This window comes from Chelon labrosus (assembly GCF_963514085.1).
Source record: "Chelon labrosus genome assembly, chromosome: 4".
Classification (NCBI taxonomy): Eukaryota; Metazoa; Chordata; class Actinopteri; order Mugiliformes; family Mugilidae; genus Chelon; species Chelon labrosus.
Window position 1 is genome coordinate 31,839,663 of NC_140340.1, and position 15,049 is coordinate 31,854,711.

A 15,049-nucleotide genomic window follows, 5' to 3' on the forward strand; every position below is an offset into this window, starting at 1 on the left:
AGCATCAATCTTGCACATATCATGCACTGTGCTTAATCATAATTCATTTGTATCATGTACAATACATGTTGCATGTATGTTTTATTCAGACGCATGAATTTAAGTTTGATTCTTCTTCACTTCTTCGCCTTGGTGCCTTCTGTAGGGTTTGGTTCTGGTTGTGTTTTGTTGACAGGTTGATTCTTTGTTACACACATTTATTGGGGGCAGAAATGCAGCCCGGCCGTAAGGGAAGTTCACAGACTCATTTTCAAAGAACATTCCAGGATTTAGGTAAATGTGTGTTTACCATGTTACTAGAAGAGTCAGAGCAGATTGAGATCAGTAACAAGTGCTTCAGCGCTGCATGGAAAGGGTAATGCCTTTGTTTTGGGAATAGATACACTCCTTGGTGTATTTCAAGTGATATACCCAGCTTTGGTTTCAACATGTCAGAAGGGTTTTTAACCTGATCCATCACTTTTTTAGACTGTTGCTGTAATTTGCTGGGAAATCACAATACTCTCAAACCAACTGTCTCAAGCAGCTCTGATTGTAGTACGTGTACATGGCGTATAGACTACATTCCCTGGTTTAGCTGGGAACTAGTTCTAACAACAACTAACAGACTGCCATGCTGTCTTGGTGAAACTTGGTGTTTATGCTGCACACATGCAAACACCTTGACTCACAAAGTCTGTATTAGGCTAAGTAGGCAGCAATTATTTGGTCCACAGGGAGTACCAATCCACAATCTCAGAAATACAATTGATAATGAAAGAGCAAACAGTGGGGTTTCCTCAAAACCTGAATTGAAGGTTAAATTACGTTATTTTATTTATTCATTTTTTGTCATTCTATTACTAAAGATTCCACTTTTGGGACCATCAACTTTATTATAGATGATGCACTCAATTTCTTTTGCTGTGTGACCGTTGCTGTTGAGATTAACCTTGCGTGATTTAAAATGCCACAAGAAAGAAACTAGTACGAGACCATATCACATCCTTTACAACACTGGAACGCACAATAGCAACTTTTTTTGTCACAACATACAGTACACTTGGTCATAAACGTGGAAACAAATTAGTTATCCATATTGCTGGTTATCACTCAGAAATAAAAATCTTTTGAATGTTTAAACTCATCTGTTTGGGGAAAGTCTCATCGTCGTCTGACAAGTAACCGTAATTTCTAGAGACATTTGCATCAGTCGCAGCTTGACTTAAACAGTGAAACGTTAATCATGCGTTTGTTGTCAGGCTTTAAGAGACAGATATCTGTATCAATTTCACTTGGAATCACAGTATAGAGGCCTAACAAGGGCATGGGAAAGTGTTCTGGGTTTTTCACACAACTGATTAGCCTAAAATAAAGTAAGTGAATAAATATTTTTTTGAACAAGCTGCTACAAAGACCTGGTACAAAGCTGCATTCACATGTTTTTTTTTTTTAGTTGTCTTATCTATAAGGCTGCTTGGCGTAAAGAGTGTCTTTGCCGCATTTGTCTGAAATACTATTACGTCTTGGCCCTTTTTGATATTCTGGAAAGTCTACTCATAACTCTGGCAAAACAAAGCATTGTTTGATCAATTTATCATTTAGTTCTTAATTGCTATGAATTTGATGTTTCCTATGTGGAACTATTACAGAATGAAAAACTTAAAGCAAACGATGGAAGGGGTTAGTTGGATGTTAGGCCAAGCTATTTTGACCTCATGGGAAGGCTGTGTGGGTTTTCAGGCAGTATACCTCTCCTTCTGAAAAGCTAAGCCATTCTTGTAGTTTTCAGGCCCTTTGATCTAGTTGTCGTTATCCTCTTCATCGCTGTCCTTCATGGAAACGCCTTGCATCCCTCCCTCCCTCACTGAGGCTGTGGCTTCTTCCAAGGTCAGCCGGTTTCTCACGGTATCGTACATTTTACTGTTTAACGTGGAGTCCAGCACACCTTGAAGACGGAAGTCGCGGTACTTTTTCTATCACAAACACAAGAATAAAAAATTTGTTAGTAAAGGCATAAGGGTTAGGGTTTTTTATTTTCTTAGATAGATGGTGTTCTGCTGTCCATGCCCAAAAACTCTTCCAGTCTTTGTACTATGCTACTTTATCATAAGGGGTCCATGCCTGAAGAGCTGAAATATATACTGGTTGTAGCTGTTATTGACTCTGGGTATTCAGAGGTTTTCTGTCCACCTTCTAAGAAATAAATTGCTTCAGAAGTCACAAAGCACCCATGTAACTGTATTAAGACGATTCATTTAAAATTATAGTGTCCCCCGCTTGATAGAAGCTCTGACAAGGTGCTGCAAAGCTACCACTTCTGACACTAAAGGTATCTTATTGCTTCACTGTGTAGCTTTGACCCTGGTTTCCATTGGTTTAAAACTAAGCTTGAAAGTAAGTATCACCATTGGCTCTATATAAAGATGAATGACCCTCCAGGACATCATCTATAGGATTCGTAAAGAGTGGTTTCATGTCACGGTCCTGGCAGGCCTGACTCTGCCTAGCTCTTATTCAATTAAAAAAAAAAAATCTGTGTCAGTTTAGTTCCTTGAGACGCACCAGTACTCTTTAACATCGCATCTGACAAGCACACGGACATACTGTATCAAAGATCATGAAACTCAAAGTGTTTTTTTCCAGAAGGGAGTAAGCTCTGTGGTACAGGTAGATGATGGCATCCCCCGCATTAAAGAGTGGTCCAGGCAGTCATGTATAAGGGGCCTCAGATGCCACAGAACCAGTCTCAAAGGCATTCATTACATGTGACGTTACGTCAGGCAGAGGTACAGTAGAATTAATCCAAGAGCTGAAGGCATGAACCTCCTTGCAGGACTTGCGATATCCCAACTAGTTTGTAAACCAACCCTGTATTTCGTTAAGGTCACCAGAGTAACTGCTCTCTGGACTGTGAGAATTCCCTCAATTAGACGACAACGCATCTCCAACTTCTTACTGACATTTGGTTTTCTTTGAGTTTTTGCTTTTTGGATCGGCTAGAAACTCTTTTGATCTCCTATATGGCGAGACAACTCATCGTCCAAACTACTTTTTTTTTCTGTTATAACCCAGCCCTAACTCTCACAAGCGAAGTACTACTCATTATAATATTGTATATGACCTTATGATCACTTTGAGGGGAACCTGTGCTGCATCTCCTTTCAAGAAATACAATTTAAGGTCAGATGGATCCCTGTTGATTAACATATTGCCTTAAAGATACACATACTGCAAACTGCACACATGGTACAGACTTGGCAGCTATACTGATGTAGGATATGGAATGATAAATCAACAGCATCTGGGTCACACCAAAAGGAGGTGATCTGTCATGAAGCCAACTGTGGCATCACCATGTGTTTAGATTATCACCTTTCTTTGTGGGCTGACAACATTATAACTAGTTTAGTTCTTGAGCTACAATAAAATAGTTTTATTCCTCCAGAAGATGTATATAAGTACAACTGATGGTAAAAACACCACACTATGTGTGAACAGGGGAGAAAACGAGAGTTACGTATGTAACTACGGTTCTATGAATCCTGGATGACCGCCAGAGGCGGTGCTTCAGCACTGAATGTCTCCATCTCGCGCATGCGCAGGTCGAGTGTTTATACCAACAGAGTCACCTGTGACCCCCGATGACACCGGCTAACCTATATCTTCCGGTGACATCAGAGGATCTGTTCCTGCAGAATCTTCTCGCGAAACCACAAGGATTCTGAGTGACAGAACGCTCTGGCGGTCATCCAGGATTCATAGAACCGTAGTTACATACGTAACTCTCGTTCTATTTCATCCTTACTGACCGCCAGAGGCGGTGCTTCAGCACTGGATGACCCATAACGACAAAGTCACGAGGAATGCCAATACATACCTCAATGAGAGGAGGCAGTAGAGGTGGGCAACAGGGCCACACCCAGCGGATGGGGAGTGGCCACATTCACCTGATAGAATCTGGAGAAGGTAGTTGGTGATGCCCACGATGCTGCATCACAGATGTCCTGCAGGGGCACGCCTCGCAGAGCCGCCCATGATGTAGAGACAGCCCTAGTAGAGTGGCACCTCACCCCAGATGGCGGGGGGCGACCACTGTGTCTATATGGCTGGGTTATGACATCCACAACCCAGTGCGACAATCGCTGTTTGGAGAGAGCGCAGCCTTTCCTAGGACCACCATGACAAAGGAACAGCTGTTCTGACTGTCTCATGCTTGCGGTCAAAGTTACATAGACTCTCAGAGCCCGCACAGGGCACAACAGTCCTAACCCGTCCTCCCCTGCAGGGGGAATAAACTGTGCCAGGTGGATAGGTCGGTTAAGGTTCGACGATGACAGAACCTTGGGAAGAAAAGCCGTATTCGGCCACAGAGTGACCCCCGAGCCATCTGAGTTCCATCTCAGACATGAATCGCTCACAGAGAGAGCATGTAGCTCCCCAACACGCTTCGCTGAAGTGATGGCGAGGAGAAAAGCAGTCTTAGCAGACACCCACTTCAGCTCCGCCTGCGCCAGGGGCTCAAAAGGAGGCAGACACAAAGCGTCCAGCACCAGGGGCAGATCCCATGCTGGAGCTCTCTGTGCCTGTGGGGGTCTTAACCTCAAGGCTCCCTTTAGAAAAAGGGACACGAGTCTGTGGCCCCCCACGGTGTTGCCATCAACCCGGGCATGTCGAGAGGAAATGGCCGCCACGTATACCCTCAGAGTAGCCGGGGACCGTCCGCCATCCAAAAGTGACTGTAAGAACTCCAGAATTTTCGGAATTGTACAGTGCACGGGGTCCTCACCCCTGCTCGAACACCATACAGAAAACAGCCGCCACCTGTTCTCATACTGCAACCGGGTAGAAGGCGCCCTAGCATTCAGTATGGTATGTTGGACAGTGTCCGAACACCCTGTCAGCAGCGGGTCGGGCCCTGCAGTGGCCAAACCCAAAGCCGCAGGCGCTGAGGGTCGGGATGCCAAATCCGGCCCCCTAACTGAGACAGGAGATCCATCCTGTCGGGGAGACGCCAGGGTGAGCTGCGGCAGAGCCTGTGCAGCAGAGGAAACCATGTCCTCCCCGGCCAGAAGGGGGCTACCAACAGCAGCTTGTGGCCCTGCTGGAGGACCCTCTGCAGTACTTGAGGAATCAGAGGGATTGGTGGAAAGGCATAGAGAAGACTCTCCGGCCAATCGTGGGCGAGAGCATCCTGGCCCAGAGGGCTGGTCTCCCCTGTCAAGGAGAACCAGAGGGGGCAATGGGTCGACTCCTCTGTGGCAAAGAGGTCCACCTCTGCCCTGCCAAAAACGTCCCAGATGTTGAGCACCACCTCGGGATGAAGCCGCCACTCCCCCGGTGGAGGCTTGCCACGGGATAGTAAGTCTGCGGTCCAGTTCCGTTCTCCCGGCAAGTACATCGCCCTCATGCTGGCTAGGTGGGGAGCCGCCCACAACAGGAGGTCCCGGGTCACCTGCAACAGCCGTGCTGACCTGGTTCCCCCCTGGTGGTTTATGTGAGAGACGGCTGAGACATTGTCCGTCCGTACTAGCACATGCCTCGCTCTCAGGAACGGAAGAAAAGACTGCAGTGCCATGTGCACTGCCCGAAGCTCCAGCACGTTGATGTGCTCCGAGCGGTCCCGTGCAGGCCACAGCCCGCGAGCTGTCCGGTTCTGCCACACAGCACCCCACCCTGAGAGGGAGGCGTCCGTTGTGACAGTCTCCCGACGGGATGCAATAGAGCCCATGGGCATGCCCCGAAGGAGAAATGACCTCTCCCTCCATGGAGCCAGAGCAAGGAGGCAACGCCGTGACACCTTGAGTTTCCTGTGCCGGTGCCACTTGGCGTCCAAGTGGAAGCTGTTCAGCCACCTCTGAAGGGGACGCAGCGACAGCAACCCTAAGGGGACCACAGTGGCAGCAGCCGTCAGCTTGCCTAAGAGGCGCAAATACAGGACATAGCGCAAACAGCGGCCCTCCCGAAAGAGGAGAAGGAGGCGGATGATGTCGTCCACGCGCCGGGGAGATGGACAGGCCTTCATGGCAACGGCATCCAGAGTCATCCCCAGAAAGAGTGTACTCTGTGAGGGGACCAGGCAGCTCTTCAGAAAATTCACTCTGAGACCGAGCTGGGTCACATGTGAGAGGAGAATCGCCGTGTCCCGGGTCACTTGAGACCGGGATGGCGCGCAAATCAGCCAGTCGTCCAGATACGGCAGAATCTTCATGCCCCGCGACTGCAGGGGTGAGAGGGCTGCCGCCACACACCTGGTGAACACCCGTGGAGAAAGGGAGAGGCCGAACGGGAGCACCCTGAACTGAAAATGGCGGCCCTGGAAGGCAAACCGCAGAAAATGTCTGTGGTGTGGTGCTATGGGGACATGAAAGTACGCATCCTTCAGGTCTACCGAAGTAAACCACTCCCCTCTGGCAACGGTACACAGGACCTCTGCAGTGCTGAGCTTGTGAAACCGCAAGACCTTGAGGAACCTGTTGAGTCCCCTCAAGTCGAGGACAGGGCGGAGTCCGCCGTCTTTCTTTACAAGTCGATTAGAACCCCCCGGGTGATGACAGGGGGTCTACCGGCTCGATGGCACCCTTGTCCAGGAGGGCGGACAACTCCTGGTTGAGGGCATGGGCTTTTGCCGGGTCGTGTATGATGGTCATCTTGACCCGGCCGAAGGCTGGGGGCCGGCGTCGGAACTGAAGTTTGTACCCGTGGGTTAAGGTGGAAATCACCCACGGGTCCGTGGTGGAAGCAGCCCAGTGGCTGAGCTGCTGCTGGGAAAAACAGCCGACGACCGGCCCCAGGCTCTCAGCGCCTGGTCCCCCGGCCTCTAGAGGCCCTGGGGGGACGACGGGCTGCATCGAAAGCCTGAGGTTGTCTAGAGGGCAGTCGTTCAGGGGCTCGAAAGCCCTGAGCCCCTCGTTGAACAGGCTGTTGAGCCGGTCGCTGAGACCTAAGGTGGCCACTGGGGAAAGTCTGTGGCTGAGAGCGTCGCTGGGGGGCAGCTGAAGAACCCCCCGGCCTGCCGGGAGGAGGCATACTCCTGTGAAGCCCAGAGAGCTGCTGTCAAGTCTGTCTGGCCTGGACTGTGCGCTCAAGCGCCTCTAGAGCAGCCGACCCGAAAATCTCACGGGGTTCCACTGGGACACTGCGGAGGGTTCTCCGGCACGTCTCAGTGAGAGGCGACTGAGCCAGCCACACCTGGAGGCGAGCCTGGACGAGAGTGGACATCAAGCGCCCCAGTTCTCTGGACATCAGAGCAAAAGCCTGCAGAGACGCGTCACTGAAACTGTGGACAGACGCGTCCAGCGTAGCATCCTGCAGGGATGCAGAAAGAGCCAGCATCAGATGCGACAGGGAATTGCCGATGCGTCCCATGCGTGCCGCTGCGTCATAAGCTTTAGAGAGCAGATCATCTGTAACCCGACACTGGGGGCGAGGACACCTGGCATCTGGCCTCAGAGCCTCATCAGGCGAAACGATGAGAGCCGCTATAGTCGGTTCAACCGCTGGCATGCGGGCCAAGCCAAACTTGGCTGCGTCCTGCATGGCAGCCAGGGTCCGGCCATCAGATGTTGCATGAGAGAGGGCTCTAGTATCCCTCCAGCATGCGTGCAGCTCCCTCAGGTATTCGCCTGACGGAGGCACAGTAAAGGTGGCAGGGGCTGGGCCCCGCCTGAAAAAAGCACTGGCAGGAGCCGGCTGAGCTTGCGGAACATCCAGCTGCAGGCGGGCCAGGGCCATACGAATGATGGCACCCATAGAGCTATCCTCAGACCCAGCAGCACAACTGTGGGTTGTGGAGCGGGAGCTCTCCCCAGAGCCATGCTTGGAGGTAAGGTCCTGGGGAACCACGTCCGCCCCACAGTCAGCGAACTCAGTGGCTGATGCCGCCACGGAGAGCACATCATCCTCTGGATCGAACACGGCCGCAGGAGGAGCAGGAGCACCAACCTCCCCTGCACCAGTCCCAGACTGGATGGCTAGGAAGAGGGACTTCACCTGGTTCAACTCCTCAGTCAGCTGGTCCACCTTGGAGGCCAGTTTAGACTCCTTGGCCCCCCTCCCGGAGGAGGCTCCCACGGTCTCAGCCCGCCGTCTAGGTCGCCTAGGCTGAGTTGGCATTCGCTGGGCTGGAGTCAACTGGTCCAGCCCCGGAACATGGCCCAGCAGGTGTTCAACCTCAGCCAGTCTGGCAACCCGCACTGCCCGGGGCATGAAGCTACAGTTCATGCATGGATCCTCCGAAAGCCCCTCCCTCAGGTGTTCAAGGCCAAGGCACGAAGGACACATATCATGACCATCTTCAGGCTGCAGAGAAGCCAGACAGGCCGAGCAAGAGTGGTCACCAAACATGGTGACAACAACTGAGAAAACAACAGATGCTGGGAGAGGGAGCGAACGCACTGCCTTCACCAACAGGTGTCGCAACAAGGGCAACAGCACACGCCTATGCTGGGAGCGGGAGCGAGAGCACTACCTTCACCAGCAAGTCAGCTTGCTGTGCAAAAAACAAAACAAACCAAGTAGGCCGAGAGAAAAACGCCGGTAAAACTACTTTTCTAAGGTAATAATATACACCTAAAGTGGGAGCGGGAGCGCACACACTGCCTTCACCACTACAGGGAACAACAACGAAAAACGGGCTACAACTTAGTCACGGATAACGGCGGTACAAATGTCGGGAGAGGGAGCGAGTACGCTGGCTTCACCAACAAATCAAACTACAACGAAAAACGGGTACAACCAACAGTGTACCGATACACAGCCAACAGGTCAAGCGGGCAACGCGACCGCTAATGCCCGAAAATAATAACACGAGTGTCGGGAGAGGGAGTGAGTACCACGCCTTCACCAACCTTATAACAAACGACTAAAACAAATACTCAAAGGGTGTCCGCGGTAAACCGCAACAAACCTCCCGTCTCAGCTCGTCGCAGCCTTTGGAGGGCGCAGCTCGCAGCTCCGACAACGTTGTCGCAAGGCTACCGGCGACGAAGCAGCAGTGAAGTACACGCTTACTTCAGCTAGAACTTACTGACATACGTCTACCTGCAAAGCGAGAAGATGAAAAGGAACAGATCCTCTGATGTCACCGGAAGATATAGGTTAGCCGGTGTCATCGGGGGTCACAGATGACTCTGTTGGTATAAACACTCGACCTGCGCATGCACGAGATGGAGACATTCAGTGCTGAAGCACCGCCTCTGGCGGTCAGTAAGGATGAAATAGAATTGTACTTTTTAAGAAGAATAGATGTCAAATGATGAAAATCTTATCTAATCTAATCTAAATAACAGAGAGTCACTCTGTTATTTATTGTGTGAATATTCATGAAATAAATGTTGACGGAAACATTTGGCTTGCATTTAGATATGTAGGAGATATATATAAAAGCTGGCCATACTCACTTTGACAATCCTGATGAGAATTTTCAGCTGATAAACATGGAGCTGCAGGTCCATACGGTCAGTCAGCCACGTTCCTACAAGGTTCATAGTGCTGGTGTACCATTGCTGTAACAGATACACAAACAAAAAGTAGTACATATAAATCTTACCTTTATCGTCACACTTCACAAACTATACTCAAAACTTGTTAGGTTCAGAGCACACACATTTAAATACCAACCACAGAAATTAGTATCTGTAATGAATCAGCTTTACTTGTTGTGTGTCTAGACAAACACGCGTGTGATGTCATTGTTGCTGTGTACCATTATGAGGGTTAGATTCCCTCTGGATTGCTCAGGGAGAGGACAAAAGGACAATACTGATACTTAAAGTCAGCAGAAAGACGTGTCTAATCCCAAGATGTTTATGTCATGTCATTGGCACAGCCTCATCAAGGCAACAGAAAACGACGCAGCACAGAGCAGTGAAGTAATTGTGCTTCAGTTCAGCGATGCCCACAGTTTGTCTGAGATCCATCATTGTCCCATGGGCTAAGGATCTATATTTAAGTCTAAAGTGTGGACCCCAGGAAGATCCAGCGGCAATTGAGGTGTCAGTTAATGTGAATCCTAATAAAGAGAATGGCTAATAATGCTCTTGGCACACAGCAACATGTTCTGAGGATACAAGCAGTTGCCTAAATGCTTGAAAGAAATTTTATTCTAGTCTAAACCGTGTTGACATTAACTAATTCCATCCCTCTCTTTCCTGATGAATACATTTTTTGCTGTTGTAGTCTAAAAACAGAAAGGAAAGCCATTCTGATAAATTAAGACACTTTTATTCACTGACAATCCACATTTTCCATCTCCAAGTAAAGGATAGCCAGGTCATATTTAACGGTCACTAAAACTGAACTGACACGGCAACCCAAGAATTACAGTGTCAGCTATGATGGTTGGTAAGACACTCAAAAACTATTACTAAAATACTACTAACTACTAAAATATTAATCTTAAGATGTCAAATTCATCAGGTTTTTGCTAAAAGACTAAAAGCAAATATAAATCCGCTGCCAGAATTAACACTAGCAGAGAAGTTTGGAGAAATCTGACATATGTAATGTGAAATGAAACAATTTGAAATGTTGGAGGAAGTCAAGGAAACAAGAATTGGTGAATGGTGAACTGATCTGTTGATTGATAAATGACACAACATAAACAACCACTTTAGACAGAGTTACCAGATTTAAGAAATATAAAGAGCACGCACTCAGGATTATAAATATAGCTCTGAATAAAACCTCTGAAAAGTCTGCACTTCATTTACTCATCAAAACCAAGGTAAAGTTTGTTCTGTTAGCATTAATCACGTGTAAAATGTACATTTTAACCACGTGCGAGTATGTCAGTCTTACATTTTAAAGTTACTGTAATTCAGCTAATACATGAGAAAAATAAATGTCTATACTAATCAAGTCAAGCACATGTTTGAAGCAATGTTTTGACTGGCAGTGCGATGCCACAACCACACCCTCTTACAGTTTACACACAGGTTTTACCACCTTCTTCACACAAGCCCACTGTTCTGTTTAGACAAACCCTCTCAAAGGACAGTACCTCTACAAAAAATGGAGCCGAAAGGCTGCAGATGTTGCCTCTTTGGGACTTGGCAGTTGCCAGTCTTAATTGATGCATAATGATGGGCTGATACTAATAGAAGCTGACTGACATTCAGCGGTCATAGCGGAATGGATGGAGCGCTGGGGAAGAAAGGGAAGAGGACTGAAGAAGAAGGGGGTAGAAGTGTATGCATGTGCCTTTAGAGGGGATGAGATGCCAGGGGGCTCATTCTAAGTTGTACAAGATAGGCTCTATCTTTGAAAGTAAACAACTGTTTGCCATGATGAATATGACAATCAAAGGGATCTTCTTCTTATTGCTAACAATAAGAAGTAAAACAGCTTTTTCTGCATAGTAATTACATTAACGGAAATAGACACCGGACTAAAAGACTGCACACACTTGAAGCATGAGCCAAAAAACTTTTGCCTCAATGCTGCACGGCCCTACTTCTATATATGTGTGTTTTCTTCCACTAGCACACTTCACACCATAGATTTTAATGAAAATGAAAATGAAACTCACTTTTTCAACCTCTGCAAATATATATTTAACAGTGCGAGTAAAATGCAAGCCCCTGCATCACAGACAGAACATTTGTTCAACAGATATGTGTGAGACTGATGTCTGAAAAAACTGGCAGCTGTTTTTAGTACCTTGCACAGAAGTCCTGACACAGTTTGGAGATACTAGGCCAAATTAACATCAGCGAGACATCTTTGCAGTGCTTGTGGAATATATCTCACTTTAAGCTTTGTGTAAAGTTGCCTAGTATGTGTGTAGATTGCTAGTGCTTTTAACTAAGTGGCTACTCTCAGTGACTCAACAGACAAGCATTTAAACTGTAATAATCCTTCTCATCACCCATTTCCCTGAATCTCTACAATTCCAGAGGTGAGTGCAGAGTCAGCATGAGCTACAGGGCCACCACAATAGCCGCATTTATGGAAGAAAACAGATGACAGGATCAGGTCTACATGTAGGTCAAGCTAAGTCAGTGAAACATGGATGAAGATGGCTGTGTGGAAGCAGTGCCGGGGTGAATCAGTGAGGCAACCAGTGCCAGCAGCTTCCTATCTGTCGCTGTGTGCCTGTGAAGGCTTCGGCGTGGCAGCAGGCCTGTGATCTCGCCCCGAGCACAACCCCCTGCCGAGAGGCCAGGCCTGGAGTGACTGATCTACTGACTGGCTGCTCTCCCTCTTTCCATCATCCACTCCTCCTTTGCATCTCCTTTTTTCTTTAGACACTGTGCCACACAGCTCCCATCTGCAGCCATTTTTTGCAGCAGCCATTTTGTGCCAGTTCTGCTTTAGTTCTTTTCATTTTATATAAAAAGAGGACTGACAGTTATGTCACAAGTCTTGTTGCCATGACTAGCATTTTGGAGGTCTGTCAGGGACATCTTGAGCACACATAATGCTTGTGATTTGTTTCAGCGTTAGGATCTATTTAATATCAATTTGAATACACTATACTAGCCTTGACTACACTATTTTTACAATAATGAAAGGAACGGTTGATTTACTTGACTGGTTTAAATCCAGAAAAGTAGGACAGAAAGACTTCTGAAACTATATTTAAGACATGTATTTCTGTTGAATGTGGTCTGCTCTACAGACTGTAAACCCTCTAACACACATTTATGGTTTGTGTTTTTGGAATAGGCTCACTCTCAATAAAAACTGATCAGACCTTTTACATTTTACCATCCTTACGAGGACGTGAAGTGAACAACATGTCATAAGCCTCCTTACGGTTAAGTTCTAGATTCCAGGTTGAAATTTCCAATTCATGATCTCTAAGACTGTAGTTCAGTACTCGGACTGCCACGTTCAGCAGTGGCATCACTTACACAAACATTGTAGTCATGTGCACATGGCATATGCCTACAGGTAAAGGAGCACTCTTTTCAAGTCTTTCCTTGTGCAAATAAGGTCAGCGGAGAAAAGGTGTCAAGTGATGAAGTCTTCCAGTGAGGTAATTATTAGTAATTAGAAATGTTGCTTATTCTCTACCACAAATTCAGAACATACACGCCATTTATTACTTTTATACAAAGACTTTAATGTTTGCAATTGAAGATAATGTCACAGTCCACTAGGCCATCCAAACTAATGAACAACATAGTTGGTCATTGCTTCCTGTATGACCATTTTCTTTAGGTGACCAAAACAACCAAATCACTGTACACTCTGACGCCAGCCAGAGAAATGGCCCTGAAAGCACACCGGTTGAGTTCTGATGTAAACCCAGAGTCTAACCCTAACCCAATTACCTTAATCCTCAACGATGAATCAGGTGAATTCAGTCCATAATTACAAGGCTACTACTTTTGTGCTTGTGTATTCAGGTTGTAAATAAATATATATATTAAATTTACAAAAGTACTATAATCACTGTAGCAGTCATGTACCAGTTACCTCCTCTGTAACCAAACCAACTATGGCTTTGCTAATTCATTAAAATGTAAACACATAAATTTAGTTCTCTCATTCACATTTTCATTTACTCATTGCAAAACACTGAAACATTTTGCAATCAGAAGTAGTAGTCACATGACCATTACATCATCACAATCTGCCCTGCTATGCTCATCTTTAACTGCTCACTGGACTCCAGTCTGAAACCTACCTGAAACCACATTTGGCAAGACAATGGATATCCCCTGCATGTCAGCATACAAAAAATGTAAGCAAATAAATGACTAATGGTTAAAATGCGCCTCCATTTGAGTCCCGAGTCAGCTCTTTCAATCCGATCTCAGTCCTTGCATTAACGTCCGACCTGAGCAATCTGATCGCAAGTGGTCAGCCTTAAGCATGTGTGTTCACACCTGACATTAAAATGTGTCTCCAGCCAGCTCTTGAGATCCAATCTTAGTTTCATACTCTGTATACAAATAAACACCAACGTTGTGAATACTGTCTTAATGGATCTCTACCACTGTTTCAGAACCACAAACAGCACTGTTTTATGTGAATGCATCATGTCATGGGCACACATGCGTGAGTTATTATTTACTGAGCTCAGCCAAAATGCCAATTATTTTCGAGACATGCCCAAAACTCAGATTATAACTCCAACCCTGGAAGCTGCTATACACACCGTAATCTAATAATAAAGGTAAATAAAGACATGAAGTGGTGATTGAGGAAATACATTTAACTCCACCTGGTTCATGGAACCGTTCGGATGTCGCCTGTGTAGATCTCTCACATTTGAGAGATCTGATCTCTGACCACATTTGGAGGTGCTCAAGTATTCAGAGTGTTCACAGTGGTACTTTAAGCTGGTCACTTGTGATCAGATTCCTCCTGACAGATGTTAATGCGAGGCCTGAACGGTGCGTTAGGCTGTGTCCTGACTGCCATACTACACAATATGAGGATCAGCTTTGTTGTGAGTCATTGGAAGCTGGATCTTCCAAAAAAAATGGTCTCTTTGAGAAGTCAAAACCCCAACAATCATCTTTAACTGTCCTATAGTGTTCTTAATTTCTCCCATGAGTGTTGGTTTTATCTTCTGCCTTTCTCAGAAGTATCATCAAATCTTGATCTTTCTTTTACCTATATTATCTATATATCTATTAACTATATCTTCACCTCCAAATTGTACTCCTGATACTAAATAGCCAGACAAGGTGACAGTCTTTCAGGATTAGAATAAGACATTGTGGCATCCACATGTTGATAAAGTTTAAAGACAATTTAAGACTTCCTGAGCTTGTCAAATGAACAGTGATGGTCCCTCTTGCTTCGTTCCTCTTGGCAGGAAGAACTAAAAGAAAATCATCAGAGCAGACAAATTCACTCAAGCTCTCTTTTTTAGGCCGCATGGGGATCAGCAGGGGGCTAGCACTTGCTGACAGCCAAAACAAGCGTAATATGACTCTGAATAAATAATGCCATAACCCGACAGGGCTCAAATCTGTGACACTGTAACGAGTTCCATCTGAAGGAAGGGCCTCCATTTCTTCAATTGGGTTATCTTTGTGTGCATTTGTGTGTGTTTTGTCACCTCACAACATACTGATGAACCCCTACCTTTACACAGGCGACATGCACA

At 46.6% G+C, this 15,049-nt stretch overlaps 1 protein-coding gene across 4 annotated transcripts in view; it reads right to left on the reverse strand.

Moving 5' to 3' along the window:
• Nucleotides 1–341: 341 nt before the first annotated feature.
• The window catches only part of LOC311487606 (calcium-dependent secretion activator 1), a gene marked incomplete at its 5' end in the record, with an annotated part of 135,463 nt that continues 120,755 nt past the window's right edge, over nucleotides 342–15,049 (reverse strand). For all 4 annotated transcript variants that reach the window (XM_084543954.1, XM_084543953.1, XM_084543952.1 and 1 more), the window contains 2 exons: nucleotides 342–1,955; nucleotides 9,381–9,485. In XM_084543954.1, the coding sequence (XP_084400080.1) occupies nucleotides 1,782–1,955; nucleotides 9,381–9,485 (279 nt within the window). In that variant the 3' untranslated portion in view covers nucleotides 342–1,781. The remainder of the gene's footprint in view (nucleotides 1,956–9,380; nucleotides 9,486–15,049) is intronic.